The 21,217-nt window shown below is 41.4% G+C and overlaps 1 protein-coding gene across 8 annotated transcripts in view; it reads left to right on the plus strand.

Moving 5' to 3' along the window:
* SH3KBP1 (SH3 domain containing kinase binding protein 1) overlaps positions 1-21,217 on the plus strand; it is a 225,589-nt gene that overhangs the window by 153,295 nt on the left and 51,077 nt on the right. For all 8 annotated transcript variants that reach the window (XM_030020196.2, XM_030020198.2, XM_041124841.1 and 5 more), the window contains 2 exons: positions 6,852-6,927; positions 17,925-18,019. In XM_030020196.2, coding sequence (XP_029876056.1) covers positions 6,852-6,927; positions 17,925-18,019 — 171 coding nt within the window. The remainder of the gene's footprint in view (positions 1-6,851; positions 6,928-17,924; positions 18,020-21,217) is intronic.

Below are 21,217 nucleotides of genomic sequence, written 5' to 3' on the forward strand. Positions count from 1 at the left end.
TTCTGCTGGGATGAAGGCTTTGCTCTGTTGCTTTGTAAGACCAGGATTTTATCTGGAGGGACATCTTTTATTTAGAGATTTGTTGATTTTTGTCTAGACGGAGAGAATTCAGGTGCCAGTGGTTCATATGCCTTTCGCAGCACCTAAATACAGGGTTTCATAACCTTGCTGTAGAAGGGTAAAACATTTCGCAGGTAAAGTCTTTTTCAAAAGAAAAAAAGCATTTATTTCTTTACGAAGATACACTATAATTCACTAGGCCTATGTTCATCCAAGTCCAAAAGTCATGTAGTGTAGACATCAGTTGGAAAAACTGCACTTGAGTCTGCTGGAATATGGACTAAGTATGAAAGTGTGTTATTTTCAGATTGTCCAGTAGAAGGTTATATAGCTTGACTATGTGCAAAGAAACTGTAATTTGAAATTTAAAAATACTTTAATTGCTTTGTTGTCTGCATTCTGTGAAATATTTGCCAAACGTCCCATTAAAACATCCCATGTGGATGTGTGCCACATCTGATCCTGTGGTCAGGGTGCTCATTCGTTATGGAAGTATCATCTGGTATGTAGAGCTGAGTACTTCAGTGTGGTTTGTATTTCATCTTTTGAATGATGTAAAGGCCAGCACTACTGCAACCTTTCCTTTGGTTGCCCTGAGCATGGTCAAAATGCGGTATGCTGGCCCCAGGAATCATTAAAGCACACTGTAGAGGTGCTCACCATGCTTTCCCAGTGAGCTTAAGCTGGTATAAATGAGCGCTGCAGCTGAGAGTTGCGCCTTACCCCTATGACCATAAACTTTCCTGCCTCAGTTCTACCCAAATGTTTGTGCAGCCGTTTAGTGAAGCAGATAACTCTCTTTTGTTCTTCCTTCCCTTCTGCAATACTTTTTAACACGGATCAATTCCCTCCTTTTCCCCTTGCAGATACGCTAACGTCATGGTGGAGGGGAGGCGTGGTGGCAGGAATGGGCGCCCGAGGCTGGCTCCCCGGGGACATGGCCACCGTTGGTGGGTGGGCTCGGGCAGCCACCGGGCTGTTCCCTCTCTCTTGCTCACAGCAAGTGAATTATGAGACACCTGTGAGACACCAGTTCTAGAATCGTAGAATCATAGAACGGTTTGGGTTGGAAGGGATCTTAAAGATCATGTAGTTCCAACCCCCCTGCCATGGGCAGGGACACCTTCCACTAGGCCAGGCTGCTCAAAGCCCCGTTGTGAGACGTCCTGTCTCTCTGCTCGTACTCAGAGTAAACTAGGAGCAGGAGAATAAAAAGGATTTTGCTTGCCTGTGCTTGCGACAGTCTGGTTGTAATTGAGGACTTGATGAACACTTGTTTCCTGTCCCATTCATTCACCTAACCTAGTTTTAAGGAAATTGCCGTGCGTTATGGTGGGCATCTCTTCACAGTTGATGTCAGTAGAAATGCGTGCAGCTTGGGCAACTGGGGCTCTCTATGTTAGCTGGGCGTGCATTGGGCAGATGTACCTATCTAGTTGGTGTTAAAAAATATTAATAATAGTAGTTCAGGAGCATATGGATGGTATTTCTACCAAAGCACAGCTGGGTAGAAAGTAGCTACAGAGGAAGAAGCTATTTTAGATGACTGAGGCAATCAAATGTGCAGGCAGGTGCTTAATCACACTTTCCCTGAAGAATTTTTGTTTTCTCTGTAAAGGTTTCTTAAAATTCCCATCAGCCTCTTTGAAGTGCCATGTGGTGACCCTTTAGGAAAAGTGTTAACTCTGTCCTTTTGGGAAACCCCAGGATAACAATGCCGGATCATGCTGTCACAGAAAGTACTTTATGTGGAGTTGAATGTTGGTATCACGGGAAAAACTGAAATCCTGGACATTTCTCTTATTTTGTCTCTGACAGAGTAAGGGCATTTTGACATCTGAAAGCCTTTGGGGTCTTTATACTTGGGCTCTTTCAATTTTATTTTTTTTTAATTTAAGGTAGACCAGGTAGGATGGATAAAGGACTTGATGATGTTCCTTAAGCACTTGAAGCATATTAGAACAAAGAAATTAATTTGGCTCCCCCCTCACAACACCAGCATTATACATGGTCAATGAGAAGCTTGTTTATGTTTCTGTTCATCCAGAGCTGGAAGAATCTAGTAACCGTTTCTGCTTCTTTGTGAAAAAATGTTCTCGGTTACAAAATGGACTGTCAAAAATACATTAAAGAACAGAGCTTTTATGTTGTCACTAATAGTGGCCTTGGATTTGCATGTAAACCTATAGATGAAAAAAATCTCATGCATATAAACAACATTCAAGAATACTAGTTGAGTGTTAAAAGGAAGCATTGTGGTCAAAGAAATATGGCATGTTTTTTCCCCTGACCTAATCATTGAGGTTTTCTGAAATTCTAAAAGTTCTCAAGATAAGTAACTGTCTTTTCCTCCCCTGTATAAGACATCAGTGCATATTGTTCTATTTTCACTGTTCAAACTGACAAATGATGTTAAGCTTAAAATAGTTAGTGTTTCCAGCTCATACAGCTCATTTTTGTGAATTCTTTAATGTCTGATGTATTCCCTAGGGATATCTTCATGGAGTTACATTTCAAGCAGCAGTTCCAAAATATTTTATCTAGTGTAAAGACCTCAATTCACTTTCCAGAATAAATACTGATGCTGAGTAAATCTTTTTTTCCTGATTCCTGAGTAAATAAGCTGTTGCTTCGAGAAGCCTGTATTTGTTAAAGTGGAGTAAAAGGATAAGTATGTTCCTTCAGTGTAAAGAAGTATAACAAAATCTTCTGTATGGACCTAGCTGGTGCACAAGTGACAATTCAATGTGAATTTTCAGATGAAATGTTCTAGAGACGCAAGACCTGAATAACAAAAGTAAATAGACAACTCAGTTTTCAACAACAACAGAAGACCCTGAAATACAACTTTAAAATATCCTGAAGGAGGAAACTTGATCACCGGTCTGCTTTTCTTCCTCTGGTCAGGGTTGAATAGTTGTAGGGAAGGGCCGTAGTGCCCTCAAGTGAGAAAATGTATACTGCCCAGTACGTGCTCTGCTTCTCTTGTGTTGTTCTCTGCTGTTACAGGGATTGCAGTTGAACCAAAATACATAAATGAAAGGAAATGAGACTGTTTAGATTGTACCGTGACCTCATTCACACAACTTTGTGTGCCACCTCAAACACTTTTATAATCACTGTTAACTCAGTATCAGAGGAAACTGGTCTGCAGTGATAGGGATTTGCAGCGTACCAAACTGCCATCAAGGGCTCTTCTGCTAACAGAACCTATTATTTAATGCTAGACTATCCTTCCACTGGCTTCATAAAACCAAGCATTAATACTGGCAGGTTGCTGCTAAATCTGCTGCTAAATCATGCCTCTGAATATCTGTACACCAAATCATGGTCATTATTCATGCTTTTATCAGCTGTTTCTGCAGCAAGAGGGCACTTCATCCCCTTTCATCTTTAGGATTCACTTGTCAGGCGATTAGGAGGATTTGTGTCTGACAGCTAAATAATCTAATTATACTCGCCTTGCAGAAATTGTGGGATCAAGATTCTGCCTGTTTTGTTGATATGTTCTGTTGTGTGTTGGGAGTCAACCGAGGCTTGGAGTCAGGAAGCATGAACTCTACTTCCACCACATGTTTCTTGTGTGATGGGACTAAGCAAGTCAGAGTAGTATCTGCAGAGTAACGTAAGTGGAACAAGGCTGACTGCCATCATCTAGAAATGAGATTTATGGTAATCAGCATACTGGAGGAGGGTAGAGGGAAACTGAAATGGTACTCTTCAGAAGTGTCTCTGAACCACCAGGCTAGAGATACAAAAACAGAGGGGAATATGCTAGCTACCCTTTTTGCTGGTGCTGAAACCATTCTGCAGCCAAAAATTCAAGACATAAAGGGCCAGAGAGAAAATGCAGAACTTCACTTATCTTTGCAGCCTGGCAATTAGGACACTGCTGGGAGGGCATCATCATGGGCATTCTGGTTCATGCTGCATGTGACATTTTATTGTAAACATTATTGACAAAATTATAGAGTTAGGTAAATGGAGAGAGAGGGTTCATGCTGGGATATGTCAGTTGATGCTGGCAGGGTTGAGGATCCTGCTCTTGCATTTGGAGTGTCTAAATTCCCCAAAAGTCCTTCAAGTTCTAAGTCATTTTTTGTGCCTCTGTCCCAAAGGGATAAGATCTGCTTGCTTCTTGGGAACATTGACCCTGATAGGTAGGAAGTAATCGGGTAAGACTAAGTAGTGTGAAAGCCGGAGTTGTATATCGGTATTTTGTAGCATAGATCAATGTGTCTAGAAGGGCTTGGAGGACATTTTTTTCTGAATTGACCTTCTTATGTAAAGGAAGAACAGAGGAGGAGAAAGAATTGTATTGAAATCTTCAGTTCAACACAATTAGAGTGTTCTTTGCTCCCATGTTTCGTTTTTTAGAAGTGAAGAAGGTTTTGGTAAATAATGCTGGGCCTTCAACTGCAGAAGAGACCAAAATACCCTATAGTAACTAGTCCCTGAGAAGAAGAGTCTATGTCATGGAGATGTGTGTTGGATCAGCAAGAATTTAAGTCGGGCTTGCTTGGTTCTCCTAGCCACTAGTAAATTGGGTAGATATTTGACATGTATGAGAGTATGAGTGATGTAGAACAGTTGGAGAGTCAGAAGGGGAGTTTCTGGCTCATATGGGAGGAGATCTGTCTGTCTCTGATTTCTCTTGTCAGAAAAATTGGTAACTGTGATAATACTACTCAATCTGGGACTCCCAGCATGCAGATCTTAGCTATACTTGAGGTTTTACCCTGTTAAAGCAGAACCATCAGACTTAACAGATCACAGAGGATTCAGTGTCTCTTAGAGTGAGGAAAGTTTATCTTGCATGTTTCCTAATGAATAAATGAGTACTATATTAAGTTTCATGGAGATGTTTTAGGAGTGTTTTCCACACAAATGTGTGGATCAGTATAGACTAATTGTAAACATAAATAAATCGTAATTTAAAAAAAATCTCCTTTAGTACGTTTTTACAGGAAGAATAAAACTTTTTGGCAGTGCAGGTCTACCTGAAACCAGATTCGCATGGCTTATCCATTTTCTTTCTTTTTTCCTGTCAGTGGTGCTTGTGTCACCCCTGTAAGTCCTTGAGTGCAGTCCCCTTACAATTAAAGAATACCAGTTCCACTTGTCTTCTCCTCTCCCTGTCCCATAACAAATTCCGGTGTCCCTCCTCACTGGACTGGGTTCTGTGCAGCTGTCATTTAAATTAGTTGAATTACAACTTTCTGTGTCCTCCTAGTAGATATAAACATTCCTTCCTCTCCTCGCTTGTTCCGCAGTAAATGATCTTTGGATGTTGTAGGTCACTGATCTTTCAGCGCCTTCCGTGTGCTACACCCAGTTGTGCACTGCTCTTCATCTATCGGTAGACCTGTCAGAAGTCCAGTTTCTTGTTTCTGTGCTCAGGCTATTTCTCTATGTGCAAAAAGAGTCACGTCTTCAGCCACTTTGCTCCCTGGGCTTTTTACCGTCTCTCCTGAACAAATTGCAACTCATGCAAAGACTGCTTTCTGACCTGTCTCCTAGCTCCCAGCAGAAGAACAGCCTTGTTTGGGTGGTATTCTCTTTTCTGTTCCCAAGGAGTCAGTTGGTTCCCTATGCTGATTTATTCACCTGCACAGGTGTTCATTCTGAACAAGCAGATGAATTAATGTTTTCAAGCATTGCACTTGCATCTGCTATAAATTAAGAAATTATATTGCAGCATGCCCTTCCCACTGGGATACACTAGTTCCTTCCTCTTTGCCCATGATTCTTTTGCTGTGATTTTTAGCTTGTTAAATTTTAGCTTGCTGTGGGTTTATCTGGGTTTTGGTTTCATGTCATAAGATCAATGATTCATGTATGATAAAGCAATTACCAAATGCTTTCCTTTAATTAATTGTTCTTGAATAACAATTTCATCTTTAAAAAAAGAAAAACTCCCCGAAATTAACGTTTTGGGATTTCCTCTAGTATGCATTTCTTTCTGAGGTAAATAGCAGTGCAGTTTAGAGTACGTGCTCTCATCATTTTCCAAACCATTTTATGAAGCAGAACTGTGAATAAAGGTTTGATCATGAATGAGCATGTACTGAGATATGCAGCTATCTTGAACTGCTCTGTTTCCCTCTGAACCAAAAGCTGTCTTCCCAGTCTCACTTTCATCTTGAAGGTATTCTGTGCTTTTATCTCTGTGAATGCCTGGTAGCTTCAAATTCTTCATTACATCTCTTCCAGTACAATTTTCACTGCTTTCCAGCTAGATCTTTACCTTACCTTTCCGAGGCTGATTATTGCTTATTGTAGTACTCTTCTGTAAATTAGTTATTTTTGCTCAAAAGAAATAAAAGTGAGAACCATTTAAAGACTTGTTGTCAACTTAAAAATCACACTTAGTGTAGCAGGACTGAAATGAATACTCCTTGTATGGACAGAAGGGGGGTTTCCCCCTGCTTCTTTCAGTTTTACTTTTGGTACTGAATAGCACCTTTCCTTAAGTAATTTCATCACATATGCAGTCCACCAGTGAAATTTCTGTGAGTCTTCCCTGAAACTGTGTTAAGGGGTTATTGTTTAAAAATGTTAGAAAACATTTTTTTAATGGGAAAGTTCGAGAATCATGTTTTTATGAATTCTATATCATTAAAAAAACCCCAAACCTAACAAAAACCCCACAGACAAACCTAAGTCTTTGCCTCTGTTTCTTTACTGTCTTTTTCCACTCCTATATTTTCTATTTCTGTTACAATTTTTTATGTTGTCCAACTTTTAACTGAACCTGCAAATTTTAAAGGAGAATAATTATTTTTTTTCAGAGTGTTGGGAAGAAATTACCTCCAGCCACAGCAACTCAGGAGCCAACAAAAATAGAAGTGGACAGCAGAACAAAAAGTAGGTTTCATAGTTTTTTCATCTTTGCACTTCATTCTATTAAGCCTCTTAAAAGCAAGCTGAACACTTTTCTCTGGTTTTGGCTAAAAGAGTGTGCTGTATATATGAAAGGAGAGGATGCAGATAGTTATATTTAGGATAAACTTTGAGTAGGCGGTACATAGAATGCTTTGTTTCACAGAATCCTCTGAATTCTTTTTGCTCTGATAATCCTACCTTGAGTTTTCTGCCACCAAAAATCAAATTAAATTACGTGATCAGCTTTCAGCCTTGAGGGTACTTCAGAATTAATCAGAGTTGAATAAGATCCAACTTCAGGCTGTAACTTGTAGGTAGGTCATAGAAAAATATCTCTGGTTGTGAGTGACCTTGCTTTTTTCCTCTTTTTTCTTTCTTTGTGTAGCGGAAATAATTGGTGTGAGTCGTATAGTTTGTATGGAAAATGAACAGTGTCCAAGAACTTCAGTTCTGTTTGCATCATTTCAATGTTTAGTAAACAAAAAGCAATAATTGTATCTTCTAGGCAGGTCTAAGTGCTGTTGTAGAGAGGCATATGCAACTAGCTTACCAAATAATTTAGGTATATATTCCCAATCTTTTGATTTTATTTATATAAAGTTACAACTAAACATTATGGATTCTGGTAGAAAAGAATAAGAAGGAAAAGAACATAGCCATGCCTTAGTAAAGAAATTGAGTATAATATAAACTGTTGAGTTTTTAAGTCTTGCACAGTCCTTCTCCTTCCTTTTAGATAGTTAGCAGATAACGTTTTGTCTCAGAACTGAAACACACACAGACATGGGAAGGCAAGCATCTGGAGCAGCAGAACAGGGGCTGTCTGAGAACAGCGTATGCTTACGACCTGTTTTACCACATGTTTTCAGCTCAGAGCTGCAAAAGCAGCTTAGAACAACTTTTAGTGAGTTGTTGTCCATTAGCTGCACCGCACCAACTGACTCGCGGCATCCTCTTCTCTTGTTCCCCTTGTGACACAAGGCTGTTAATGGGAAGTACTGCAAGAACTCAGTTGCCCTGAGGAAATGAGAAGTCGAAATACTGAAAAATGTGCAAACTGGTAATGTAGAGCAGGGGTCCTGAATGAATGTGTTTGGAATTACCTTCCCCAACCTGCAGCTTGAGCAGGTTAAGCTGACCTGAGTGGAGGTGCCATCAGAAGGGGTGGTCCCATGGGCTTTCCCCCCTGCAGCACTAACCCTTGTGTGGTAAGCCAGGCTGGGAGACAGCTGCCTCGTTCCACATCAGCTCATACTTCTGACAGCTGAAACTGCATCCCAGGGTACTGGGGTTTCATACTTTTACCATTTACAAACAAATGTGGAAACCTTATGAACAGTGGTTGGAGAACTGTACCTTCTACAGCGACACACTGAGCTCTGGTTGACACAGAGACACTTCTCCATCAACGCTTCTGGGCTCTAGTTGGTCCTTTCACCTTTTTGTTATTTCCCTCAGGTACACCTTTTTGGTCAGAAAATCCCTCTTCCGTTGCCATCTATTTTCACCATGGTTGTGTGCAAACATCATTCAACATCCCTTTTGCCAGAACCGATGGGAAGGGTGGGCTACTTATTTGTACAGTATCTTCGCATGTTCTATGAATTTTACCTAAACTTTATTATTTAGGACATTTTCTCTTTCCTGGAATCTCTGGGGCCTCAGTAGAATTTTTGGCATCTCTGTTCTTGCTTGGGAAAGAGAAGCACATGTATAGGAAGGTCTGATATAATGTAATTATATATAATTGTCTTAGCCTCAAATGGTGTCACAGGAGATGCTTTCCAATCAGTTGAAGGTGTCTTCATTTAAATTGAAAAACCTTTCAGTGAACATGAAACATACTTCAGTCTGGTTTGGTTTTTGATATAGGCGGAGGAATGATTTTTTCATAATACAGTTAATGTCTGATAATGAGACATGAGGAGTACAATCAGAGTCTGGCACATGACCATGATTTATCTAGTATTTTTCATTTCTCCAAAACCTAATTTTTGCATTCTCCTAAAAACCTACCACAAACAAGCTTGAAAAAGCATTGAATCCAGGGAAGTTGGCAGTCTCAGAAAACTGATAAATATCCTCATCACAGTGTTCAGCATAAAAGTATCATTCCACCTTGGACCTCGGCTACTTTCACTTTTGTCTGGGATGGTAGGGTCCCAGTCTTCCTTGGAGTCTTTAATTGCTGAACAGAACAGATACTGTGCCATTCTCCAAAGAAGCAGCAAGAAACAGAAGATCCATAGATTCAGCTCAGTATGGAGAGGGGACTTTTGGCTATGTGATTTAGATTCCCTTGGGATTACTGCTGGAGACGTATGCTGCAAGCAAGAGAGAGGTTACGTTGCTAGAGGAATAATACAGTTTTTCATCTTCCACCTGCTTCTTTCCGTGACTGATGCTGTTATTCCTTAGTCTCAACTGGACAAAAAATGCAGCTGTACTGTGAAAGAGCCTGCTGAGAGAGGAAACGGAGAGCGGTAGCATCTTCCCTCTCTGCCCGCAGGGGCTTCAGCATGGAGTGATGGTTGCTGACTCTTCCCACATCTTGATTTGAGTCTGCTTTTTTCCTATAGATTTCCTGATGTGGTAGGGCAGTGATTTGCAGCAAGGCACTTGATGCGCTTACCATTTGCTCTTAGGACATGCAAGGTGGCCTAAGTTCTGCAATGGGATGTGTTGGTCAGAGCAAAAGACAGAGCAGTATGTTCTATAGATGCATCTCCCAATAATATGCTATGTAAATCTCCCTAAGAAGTGGTCTTAAGATTTTGGGGGATAAACGGATGACTCTTCAAGGCAAAAGAGGACTTTTTGCTCAAAAGGAGAGCACACTGAAAGCACAGATCCTTACAGAGCTTGAGTGGACCCTTGGAAAACATCACTAACCTTTCAGGAATGAAGGAATGCATCTTTGAAGAGAAGAGGGGAGAGCTGTTTGGTTTAGGTTTGTGGGTGGCTAGGCTTACAGGGGAATTATTCTGCTGTAGAATTTCCATCTCTCTCATGTAGCTGGGATGGCATATGTATGTGTGTGTGTTTATAATTCTGTCTCGGGGGTGAGATATATTGGGTTTTCTATGAAGTACCTTGCTTTTAGTTTAAGTGGCTTGCAGTGGGAAGGCTATATTGTAGAAAATTTATATAAATTTTTAAATAGCTCTGTTGGATTCTAAAATTCAGCAAAGCAAAAACATCTACAGTGACTGAGACAGCTATTGCAGATTACTGAGATTGCAAAAATAGAGTATAAATAAGCAGACAACAAAACAGCAAAGGCAATAAGTCACAGAATGCACTGACCACAGCACTTAATTTGATTACTCCACTCACTATTTACAATTTGTGTTAACCTATTGCTTAATAGGAATACCAAAATCCTAGCAAGCATCTAATGTTTTTGCGTGATGGTAGAAGGTGTAAGGAGTAGCTGAATCTAGATTAATGGGGCCCTAATTAGTTCTCTTTCTATTTTTTTTTTTTTTGTGAGGTGGTGGTTTGACAGTTTGAATCTTGTGAAGTTCTGTGAAAATATTTATTAGTACAATCCATTTATGAGTCTTGAGTATGGCAGTTAATAGTTTTGCTGAATGTAGTTTTTGGGTTTTTTCATCTGGTTTGTGGTTTTGGTAACAATGATGTAATTTTTCACTAGATTTTGTACATTTTATTCCATTTCAGGAACATTTTATGAGTGATAGTTAAAGAGAGGAAGCTTAAGCTCAAGGAATACTACTTTAATGCTGCTTCTTTTCTTAATTAGTATTACTGTTTGTGTCCATATTGATTGGTGTACGATTTAGACTTCATCAAGGGGGAAATATTTAAGCCTCAAAAATCAACTAGACAGGTTTGTTGTTTGTTTTACTAAAAAATAAATAAATAATCCATTTCTGAAAAGTTAGAAGGGTGAATCCAGCCCAGTGGTTACATTCCCTGAGATGGAGGAAATCTTGCCGTGGGGTAGAACAGTTCTTACCTAACAAAAAAGAAGCAGCATCAGAGGTGGGAGGAGGAAATTGTGTCATCCTGGCCTAAGAGGAAAAGCAAATTCCAGAATCACTGTCCCCTGTGAAATTTAAGCTTGAACATATGTTTGTCTGTGGACTGCTGTCTCGAATGTCACAGCTCATCCTTAGAGTCTGGCAGGAGAACAAATAGAAGAGGCATGCTTTTAAAGTGAACAGGGTCCACTGGTACAGTAAATGGAGTTTGCTCAGTTCTGGTTTGAACAGTATAATATTTAACCAGTTTCTCAAAATGCAAACAAATGAATTTACCTACTACAGTACTGCAGAATCCCAAGTCATATAGAAGGTCTATACATTGAAACCAGTGCTTTACCCTGTCATCGTAAATATGTATCGAGCCGCTGAATTCTGTGGGTGAAATACAGTGCTTGTAGCAGCCTAGATAATGAAGCAGCTGTATTCTGTAGGAAGGCTCTCTCTTGCTATTGTTCTCCCTCTTTGAGGCAATGATTTTCTGCGGGGCTTGAGACTGTATCAAATAAGCCGCATTTTGAACTCAGGACAGACTGTGGGGCATAAGGTGCTGAACAGAGATGCATGTTAACTACCCCCATAAAACATCCAGTTCTTTTTAGAGGATAGCCCCGTTATACTGTTTAGGATGAGACTTTTTTCTCAATGAAGTATGGGCAGTGACAGACCACATGATAAATATCTAGTTCTTTGCAGCTGCTTTTCCTTCCAACTTGTGGTGGGTTGACCCTGGCCAGACACCAGGTGCCCAACAAAGCCACTCTATCACTCCCCCCCTCAGCTGGACAGGGGAGAGACAATGTAACAAAAGGCTCGTGGTGGGGAAATTAGTTTCATTTATTACCAATCAAATCAGAGTAGGATAATGAAAAATAAACCCAAATCTTAAAACACCTTCCCCCCCACCTCTCCCTTCTTCCCAGGCTCAACTCCACTCCCGATTTTCTCTACCTCCTCCCCCACAGCAACGCAGGGGGATGGTAAATGGGGGTTGGGGTCAGTTCATCACACCTTGTCTCTGCCGCTCCTTCCTCCTCAGGGGCAGGACTCCTCACACTCTTCCCCTGCTCCAGCGTGGAGTCCCTCCCATGGGAGACAGTCCTTCACAAACTTCTCCAATGTGGGTCCTTCTCACAGGCTGCAGTTCTTCATGAACTGTTCCAGCGTGGGTCCCTTCCATGGGCTGCAGTCCTTCAGGCACACACTGCTCCAGCATGGATCCCCAGTGGGGTCACAAGTCCTGCCAGCAAACCTGCTCCAGCATGGGCTCCTCTCTCCACAGGTCCTGCCAGGAGCCTGCTCCAGCACGGGGTTCCCATGGGGTCACAGCCTCCTTCGGGCACCCACCTGCTCCAGTGTGGGGTCCTCCACAGGCTTCAGGTGGAGATCTGCTCCACTGTGGTCTGCCCCACAGGCTGCAGGAGAATCTCTGCTCCGGAACCTGGAGCACCTCCTCCCCCTCCTTCTTCACCCACCTTGGGGTCTGCAGGGCTGTTTCTCTCACATGTTCTCACTCCTCTCTCTGGCGGCAGTTGCTATTGTGCAGCAACTTCCTCCCTTCTTAAATACGTTCTCCCAGAGGCACTACCACCATTGCTGACGGGCTTGGTCTTGGCCAGCAGCGGGTCTGTCTTGGAGCCGGCTGGCATTGGCTCTGTTGGACATGGGGGAAGTTTCTAGCAGCTGCTCACAGAAGCCACCCTTGTAGCCTCCTCGCTGCCAAAACCTTGCCACACAAACCCAATACACAACTTCTGAGCTGGAAGGATGATGCTGGGAAGGTGAATTGCCTGTCACCCTAGGCCCTTGGGGTCTGTCAGGGAAGCTAGCAGTGGCTTTGTTCTTCCTTCCAAACAACAGGACTAGGCGGGACGTGGACAGGGAAGATGCTTATTGTTGTGTCGTCATTGTACCTAGTCTTGTTGGAAGAATACAGTTCAAAAATCACAGGATGTAGCCAAGGGCACATACTTTCAAATGGGATTATACGTAGCCCAAGCCCTCTCAGTTCAGAATATGTCGGGCCAGAAGTTGAACATCCTGCATTAGATCCAGCCTGTTTGAGTGGTAAGATATGCTGTAAGGTTTATCTGCTCACTCAGTTCCTTGAGCAATGCCCATTGCCTATGGCGGGTTGTTCTCGTTTGCTTGGGGAGGAGCTGTGAGTTTGCAGAGAGAGGCTCTGTGGTCTGACAGAGTGAATTATTGTTGAATTAATAAATGAGGGCTGAAAAGCTCATGAATATAATGTTTTCTCCTCCCTTACTGTTTCCAAGATGTCTGCTGTCAGGGATTTATTAGCAGGTATATTTTTAAAATGTCTTCAGGTCAGAGGAAAAAAGAGGGGCTTCTGGTAGAACCATCTGTGATGTATAAATCCAGCCTTCGATGTCAAATGTAAAAATTAGATTTATCATCTACAGTTGAGGGATGCTTAATATTGGTATCTCAGTTTGAAGCTTTAATTTGGTTTAAGTCTATTTACCAGGCTTGTAATAGGATATATTATTTTGAAGTTTAGTTTTTTGGTGGGTTTTTTTTTTTTTTTAACTTCGAAAACCACTGAATTCGGCAAGTTCCAGTGTGGTCTCTACAGTGATGTGTCTGAAATTAGAATTTCCTTTTATCTTTTCTTCCTTCCTATCTAAACATAACTGTTGAAATTAAGTGCTTCTACATCCTCTTGTGGTATTGTTCTCCGCTGAGTAAGGACGATTTTAGCAGCAGAGTGACATGACCCATTAGATTCTTCTCTGCTTTTATTAATCTGTTTGTAAAGGTTCATATTATTTTGAGTGCTGTTGGCTTTGCTTTTACTTACTTAAATCACGTTGGTCTAGCATTCCCTTAGAAGAAGTTAGAAAGCTGACTTTGTCCAGTCACTTACATTGTTCCAAACCCATCTGTGTTGTTGAGACCTAGCTCTGTTGCGGTGTGGTCCACAGGGTCCTTGTTAGGCAGAGGAATGTGTTGATTTAGCGTACGTCAGCGCAAATTGCACTCGAGGAGTCCAGACTTCTACTGTACATGAACCATGAATTTTTTCCATGGCTGTGCCTTCACCCTGTGTTCTTGTGCCAGCCTTCAGAGCACAGGGCAGCCGTAAGCCTACCCCAGCTCCCTCTTGTGCCTCTCACAAGATTGTCTCCTGGCTCTTTATGAACTTCATCAGTATTTGGCTGAGCTTAAGATCTGGGTTTTGATGTTTTTCTCTAGTTTAATTCCTTGTTTCTCTGATATCTGGATATTGTAAAAGAAAAAAAAAGAAAGAATAAAGGTAAGAGCTTGGTGGGGAGGGCAGACAGGTCATGGGAGAACAGAGTTCTTGACATCAGAACTAGAAGATGAAGATGCGTAGCCATTTGCTATATGTGAAAGACTGAGTTCTTTGGTTAAAGTCTTGCTGCTTTTGGCAGCCACTTACTGTGAGATCCACACTGACACATACTTTTAGCGGCAAAGCTTAAAAAAAAGAGAAGAAAGAGAGCACTTACTTTCCTGATTATCAACTGACTTTTTCAGATGCTGAAACCACAACCTTCTCTCCACTCTTGTCTGTCAGGGTCTTCATCTTGAAGGATGATTCAAATTTACAGTTTTCAAATAGCAAGGGGGAGCTGAGGGACGATTGCCTGTAACAGGATTCAGGAGACACGAGCCCCCTGGAGACGCTTGCTGTTCAAAGCATTCTTTAATCTGAAATGCACGGGATTCATCCGTGCCTTGGGCGAGGGCTGCACTGTTGGCATCTTTTCAGAATAGTTCCGTTACTGTGGTATAGTGGCTGTTCTTCACTGTTGATTAGCAGTGCATTGTGCTTGGCTTCCTGTCTAATCATGAGATTATGCAGTGTATAGATTATATAGTGAATGGAGGAACAACTTATGTACTTGGGAATGGATACTCGAGAATGATCCTCCTTGGGCCCAGGTGGTGTTTGCCTCCTAGAGCCCAGCCTGACTTCTGTTCTGTATCCCAAAAAAGAGGTGCTAAGCCTGTTTCCAGTAACCAGAGACTTCCCTGAGTATGCAGCACTCAGCTTCTTTAGTGCAGTATTATATCTACATCGCCTCTGTACTAATTCACTGAATATATTATTTAGCAAAGCTGTTTTTCAGGATGCAGATACTCTCAGAATAGGAAAAAAAAAGAACCATGATTATTTAAGAGAGCGTACACACTGAAGCGTAAAAATGTGCTGAATCTCATGTTTCTCTTACATGCTGCTCTGCATCTACCTGACCTAAGTCAACTTTTAACCAGCTTTTACATAAAATGTTATTATACTGTGTTGAAGACAAGTGAGCAGGTGAAACATCCTAGCTGGGTCCATAAAGAGAGATCCAAACCCTTCCTCCAGAAGGCAGTAAACTAGCAGTTAGACACCGCTTTCATCGCCTGAAATCTGAGTTGTGACGTGGTGGTTCTCACATGCCCAGTCATTTGGCAATGTTGCCAAATGTTTATTTGACAGTGTTCCCTGCTCTCAGAAACAGCGAAAGAGGCTTATTTTTCCCTTGTTGATATTTTTTTCAAAGATAACGTTCGTTGTCTTTATCAGACTCTTGTTTCTTCAGAGACATCAGAGGGGGTATGGTGGGTCGACCCCAGCCAGCAGCTAAGCTCCACCCAGCCACTTGCTCCCCCCCAGGGGAGGGAACATGGGGAGTAAAAGCAAGAAAACTCATGGGTGAAGACAGTTTAATGAGTGAATGAAAGAGGAAAAAAAAAAAGAAGCAAGGCAAAGGCAATCATCCACCACCTACCACAAGTAGACCAATGCCCAGCCAGTCTCCAAGCAACGGCTACGTCCCAGACCAACACCCCCCAAGGCCAGCCTTCTTTATTGCTGAGCAGGAGGTGATGTGGCACCCCTTCGCTCAGCTGGGGTCAGCCGTCCCGGCTGTGTCCCCTCCCGGCTTCTTGCCCACCCCTGGCTACGTGCTGGGGGACGGAATGGGGAAGAAGAGAAAAGAGAAAGCCTTGGCGCTGTGCAGGTCCTGCTCAGCAATAGCCACAGCACTGGGGTGGGGGGGTTACCGCTGCTGTTTTAGTCACAAGTCCAAAACACAGCACCCTGCGGGCTGCTGGGAAGAAAACGAACTCCATCCCAGCCAGACCCAGTACCGGGCAGGGCTGGAAAGCCAACTGCTAATGATCTTGGATAAATTTAAATTTTTGTGTTCAGGAAAATAAGTCTGTGAAGCCTGAGAAATTCTTGTTTACTTGAACTGGCGCCACATAAAATTCATGCTGTTTCTGCGCGGCAGTGTGTGAACTGGAGAAGAGCTTTCCCCTTCCCCATCAGTACGGATTCATTTCTCAGGCTGATTGTGCTTACAGGCAGCAAACCTTCACACGCACGTGTGTTGGCTGCTTGTTTAGGGTTGATGTTCCTGTCGCTAAACTTCGGCAGTTGGTATGCCGCCTCTGAGTCAGAGCCCTAAGTTTCGGTGTACGCGTGTGAGCTTGGTGTCTGGGCTCCCACGGGTCCCAGCGGAGGTCTGTCAGGGGAGTTCGGGGTGCGATTCGGCTAACCAAATGTAGGTGTCTGCTCTTAGGGTGAAGAGCTCGCTCTCTCAGGGTGAGAGCCGCTCTCAAGGCTTCGCTCACTTTAGTGACTTCATCTCCACCAGCTGTAGTGCGAGCGTAGGCACTGGCATCGTCGGTTTCTAACATCAGGTGCCCGAATCTGAACCCAGACACCAGGGCCAGCCCTGGGGGCTGAAGTCAGTAGCCTGCATCTGGAGCTGTTTGAGATGATACCCCAAGGTATTTTGGCTTGCCTCCAGCGGCCAGGCCAGAGGGACCTGGCTCTTCCATAGGTTGTGCATCGTATCTGCCAACCGCGCGGGTGTCTTACATCCCCACGAGTGTCCGAAGTGGCACTTAGTGTCTGGGCACCTGAACTCACTCCCCCGTGGAGCCTCAAATACCCACAAGTGTGGTAGCGCAGGTTCTCTCTGCAGTAAGTATAAAGAAATAAGTCCTTTTCTTTCAAATTAATTTAGATTTCTGTGGCCTGCAAGTACCCGTTTCTCTGCATCGAACATGACAGTTGACTAGAGGTAGAGGTCATCAAAATGAGACATCTGAAGTGAGGTGAACACTTCTTCAAAGTCACATGCCCCTCTACAAAGGGTCCAGTAATTCCTCTGTGTGTTTCTTTGGTCTTTTTAAACCTGCTGTCTTAGAGTATCACATATATTTATACATTATTTAACAGCTGGAATACATATTCCCTTTTTATTTGTAAGGCACGTTGACATACTTGTCTGTTGCACAGCAACATGTTGTACGTAACTGCTTTTCATGACAACTGCTTTTTATGATTTCTGAGTAGGAGTGCTGGCTCCTGTATTTTCCAGATTAAAGTTGAGTTGAGGCCCTTATTTACAGACAGCAAAGGGAAAAGGGAAGAGGAAACTGTAGACTAATATTCAAAACTCTTCTTTTATGCTGAGTGTACAGAAGGCTTAGTTATGAATGCCTTTACATTTACTAATGTATTATGTATTATTTATTATTTTATCATCTTTATAAAATATCTGCTTTCTTGCACACCAAGGGATAGATAAGCTGTGTCAACCTACTGGGTCCTTTATGCTTCCAATTTATGTGATCTGGCGGAAGGCCGTACCAGTGGAACTGTTGAAGCAAGTGTCAGATACAGGCTTACTCTAAGGGAAATGGTTTGTGGCAGGTTGCTGTCTGGAGCAATTGCATTTGAGATAACGGTTCTAGGGGCTACAGAGCTGATTCCCTGGATGACGTGTGTGGGAATGCTCATCAGTGTGCAGTATTTTAAATATTTCATACTGTTTATGAAGGTCTAAAATACAAAAAGAAAGATGGCAAGAAAATAAAGCAGCATGAAGAGACACTTGTGGAACATTTTATGAAGATTTTCATCCTTGGATAAGCAGCTGTTATAAAGTGATAATTTATCACATTGAATGTTCTTCCTTTCAGCCAAGGAATATTGCAAAGTGATATTTCCGTATGAAGCACAGAATGATGATGAACTCACAATCCGAGAAGGTGATGTCGTCACACTTATCAGTAAGGTAAAAGCAATGTTTTTCTCCTATAAGCAGGGATCCAGATTTTTAAATTGGCATCATTCAATTGCCGTAAAAATCCCTATTTGTGCTTTTGACAGTGTCCTTCCTAAGACAGTGCTGGTTTGACAATGAAACGTTACATAGACTTCAGAGCGCCCTACATCTCCCTTCCTTTTGTGCTTTAGAGCCTTACCTTGATAATGTTAACTGAAGAACAGCAGACGTGTACTCTTGAGTTTACAAGTTTATTCAATTAATTTTAATTTGAATCTGCTGGCAGATCTACATGAATTGTAAATTGATTCCTGTAACAAACTTGAAAGCCTAGAGAATAAACTGGAAGACTCAAGAAAGCGGCAGCTTTGAACATCTCTGTTAGGTGTGTGAGTTATCTTTCTTGCAGGAATTGTGAAATAGATTTTTGGGGATTAGATGGAGATAATGTGCCTAAATTAGCTTAATGAACTAAACACTTATTTAAATGTAGCCACCCTTAACACTATGGTAAAGCAGAAAAAGATGATAAAGCAGAAATTAAATAATTTTAGATCTGTATTCTTTTCTTTAAAATTACTTGAAATGATTCAAGATTAGCAATGAAAAAACAGTGCCAGGATTTATACTAAATCTCCAAAAGCTATACAGTAAGATGGTGAGTAAACAGTTGGTTTTCTTATAGAAGAGCTGTGCACCATGTTACAGAGGACAGATTATAGTTTAGGTGCACTTAATTTCCTGCTCTTGGTTAAAGACTTTACAGTTTGTTTAAATGCTTTTGACTGCTGGACATAAGTATTTGGAAAAAAAAAAGCTGTGAACTAGAAAAGGCTGTGGATTTTGCATGATGAAGATTAATTGTGATGATGTGCACAATAGTGCTGTTGTTGTTTGTGCTTATGTGAAAGTAAACGAATGAATTCTATAATTGATAAGTTTTTTAAGAAATTGTTACTTGACTGAGCAATTTGGCACCTGGGCGGAAAAACCCCCAAACCTTGGGAAGTACATCTGGGGCAGTGTTTGCTATATACAAAGCCATCTGCAATCCTAGAGGACATCATCTTTGTCCTGAAGTATATACATGTAACTGAGGCAAAATAATCAGGCATTTGGTAGGAAGAGAAACTGCAAATTTAAAAAACTAAATTATGTATATTAAATATCCTTCAATGGCTTGCCCTCAATGACTTTTTTGTGTAGTTTGTCCTGAAAACTGTTTGGCTTTGCCTGATTTAGAATGTTCTTGTGTGGGTATTTTACAGTGCCTCTGATCATGGAAATGGCTTTTAAGACGTTGTTCCTGTCCACTTTATGCTTTATTGAGCAGGTTGATTTAACTCTCTGAGATGGCTGGTCTCCAGGTGGAGCTGTGTTCTTCAGGATACATAGATAAAGAGACAATTACTTTACAGAGGTTTCAGTACGAGACTTCATTTGCTTGCTTTTTCCCATTTTCTTCTTCCTGCTGCCTCTGCCTCCACCATGGAAGGATATTTGTCTTTTATAATAACTGACGATCTGACTGAGTTGATCAGTTTTCCCAACCATGCAGTGAGAAGTTTGTCAGTCTGTTTGCTAGTATGTCCCCTGTCCATCTACTCTCCAGCCTGATGGTATCCGGCCACTGCAGACATTCAATTTTCTTCTTTTTCCTGTGGTATGTGACATGTCTATGAACAGTTACATAAAACCATGCCTCTAGAGAGTGGGGGATCTCAATGCAAAAAGGCTTGGCATTTCTCTGTGGATGCTTTTTTATGCTGTCTCTGAACTAATCTGAGATACTGAAGACACAGTGCTTAACAAGCAGTCACTTTGCAGATCCTTTTGTGGTTTGCAGACATCATTGCAGTCTGACTTGCGGGTTTTTTTCATCTGTTTTTAACACATATAGTTTAAAAAATAAAATTCAAGTGATGTGGAGTCAGGGTCCCTGCTGTAGAGTTCTGAAAACAGTGGGGCCTCCTCCATGCTCTACCATGGGATATAGTAACTTTATTTTAGTCCAAAACTTCTGAAGCAGGTGTCTGTTGTCATTTTTCTTTTGTCAGCAATAACAAAGTCAGACTCACCTTTCTGCCCACTAATGGCTTCTGCTAGAGAGTTGTCTTCTACCTGGAGTTCAAATCACTGGGCTTAGAGAGTCCTTTCCATAACCAGTTAGTGATCCATACTGACTAAGAGGAATTAAATAGAAACATACAGAGTAATTCAGAAACTATTACCATGGTTTTGCTTTGCTATCAGATTACAGAGTTTCTTTTAATCTATTTGCAAGAAATTGTTTTGCAAGGTTTGCTTTCTATGCTGGAGCATTAGACAAAATTTATTCTTCCCAATTATCTAGGCGGAAGGAGAGAAGATTGTTACTTCTAAAGAAAGAGATGGGTGTCGTACTACTTCCTACAACCACAGATGCATTATCATAAAATAATGTGTTTTGCTGAAATCACTAAAACCAGAAGTGATTCTCCGTGTGAAAAGCCCCTCACTAGGCTAATCTATTTTCACACAGTCAGATCTATGGGAATGTTGAAGACCCGCAATTTTAACTCATACTGCATTTGTATTTAAGTGAAAACAAAAGCATTTGGGAGAATGTTTGGAAGTGGCTGAAGTAATGAGTGAGTGACAGAGGAATGGGAGAAATCTCATGAAAATAACGTAAAATGCATTAAAAGAATCTTAAAAAGCATGAAGATGAGATAGCACTTGATAGGTGCTAAGAGGAAGGGGAATGACTTAAATGAGCTAAATGGTAAGTTACTAGGAGAGCCTGTTTATTTGTGCATGCACATGTGAGAGTACATGTGTGAGGAAGCTGTTAGTCTGGTATTCATCTTAAAACACTAAAACTTTATTTTGTGGAAAGAATTACAAAGAAGTAGTATCAGTAAATGCAGAATTCAAAATCACCATTTTGACAATGCCCCTGCAGATAAAAGGGATAAGATTATATGAGATTTCTCTCTTTTTTTCAGCTAAATTAGTTATAAAAATCCCTTTGTCAAGGTCATCAAATATCTACCTCATACAAAGAACAAACCAATATTTTTTTTTGTCATGGCCTTTGCAGAATCTGTTTCAAGTTCATTCTGTTTTGATGGATGTTGAGATCTTGAATCAAAAGCTGGTCAGACCTTTTCTATAGGCCTCTATGATAAGGGAATTGGAATATCTGAATTTTTTTATGAAATAGCC

Source organism: Aquila chrysaetos, chromosome 7 (genome assembly GCF_900496995.4).
Source record: "Aquila chrysaetos chrysaetos chromosome 7, bAquChr1.4, whole genome shotgun sequence".
NCBI classification, from domain to species: domain Eukaryota; kingdom Metazoa; phylum Chordata; class Aves; order Accipitriformes; family Accipitridae; genus Aquila; species Aquila chrysaetos.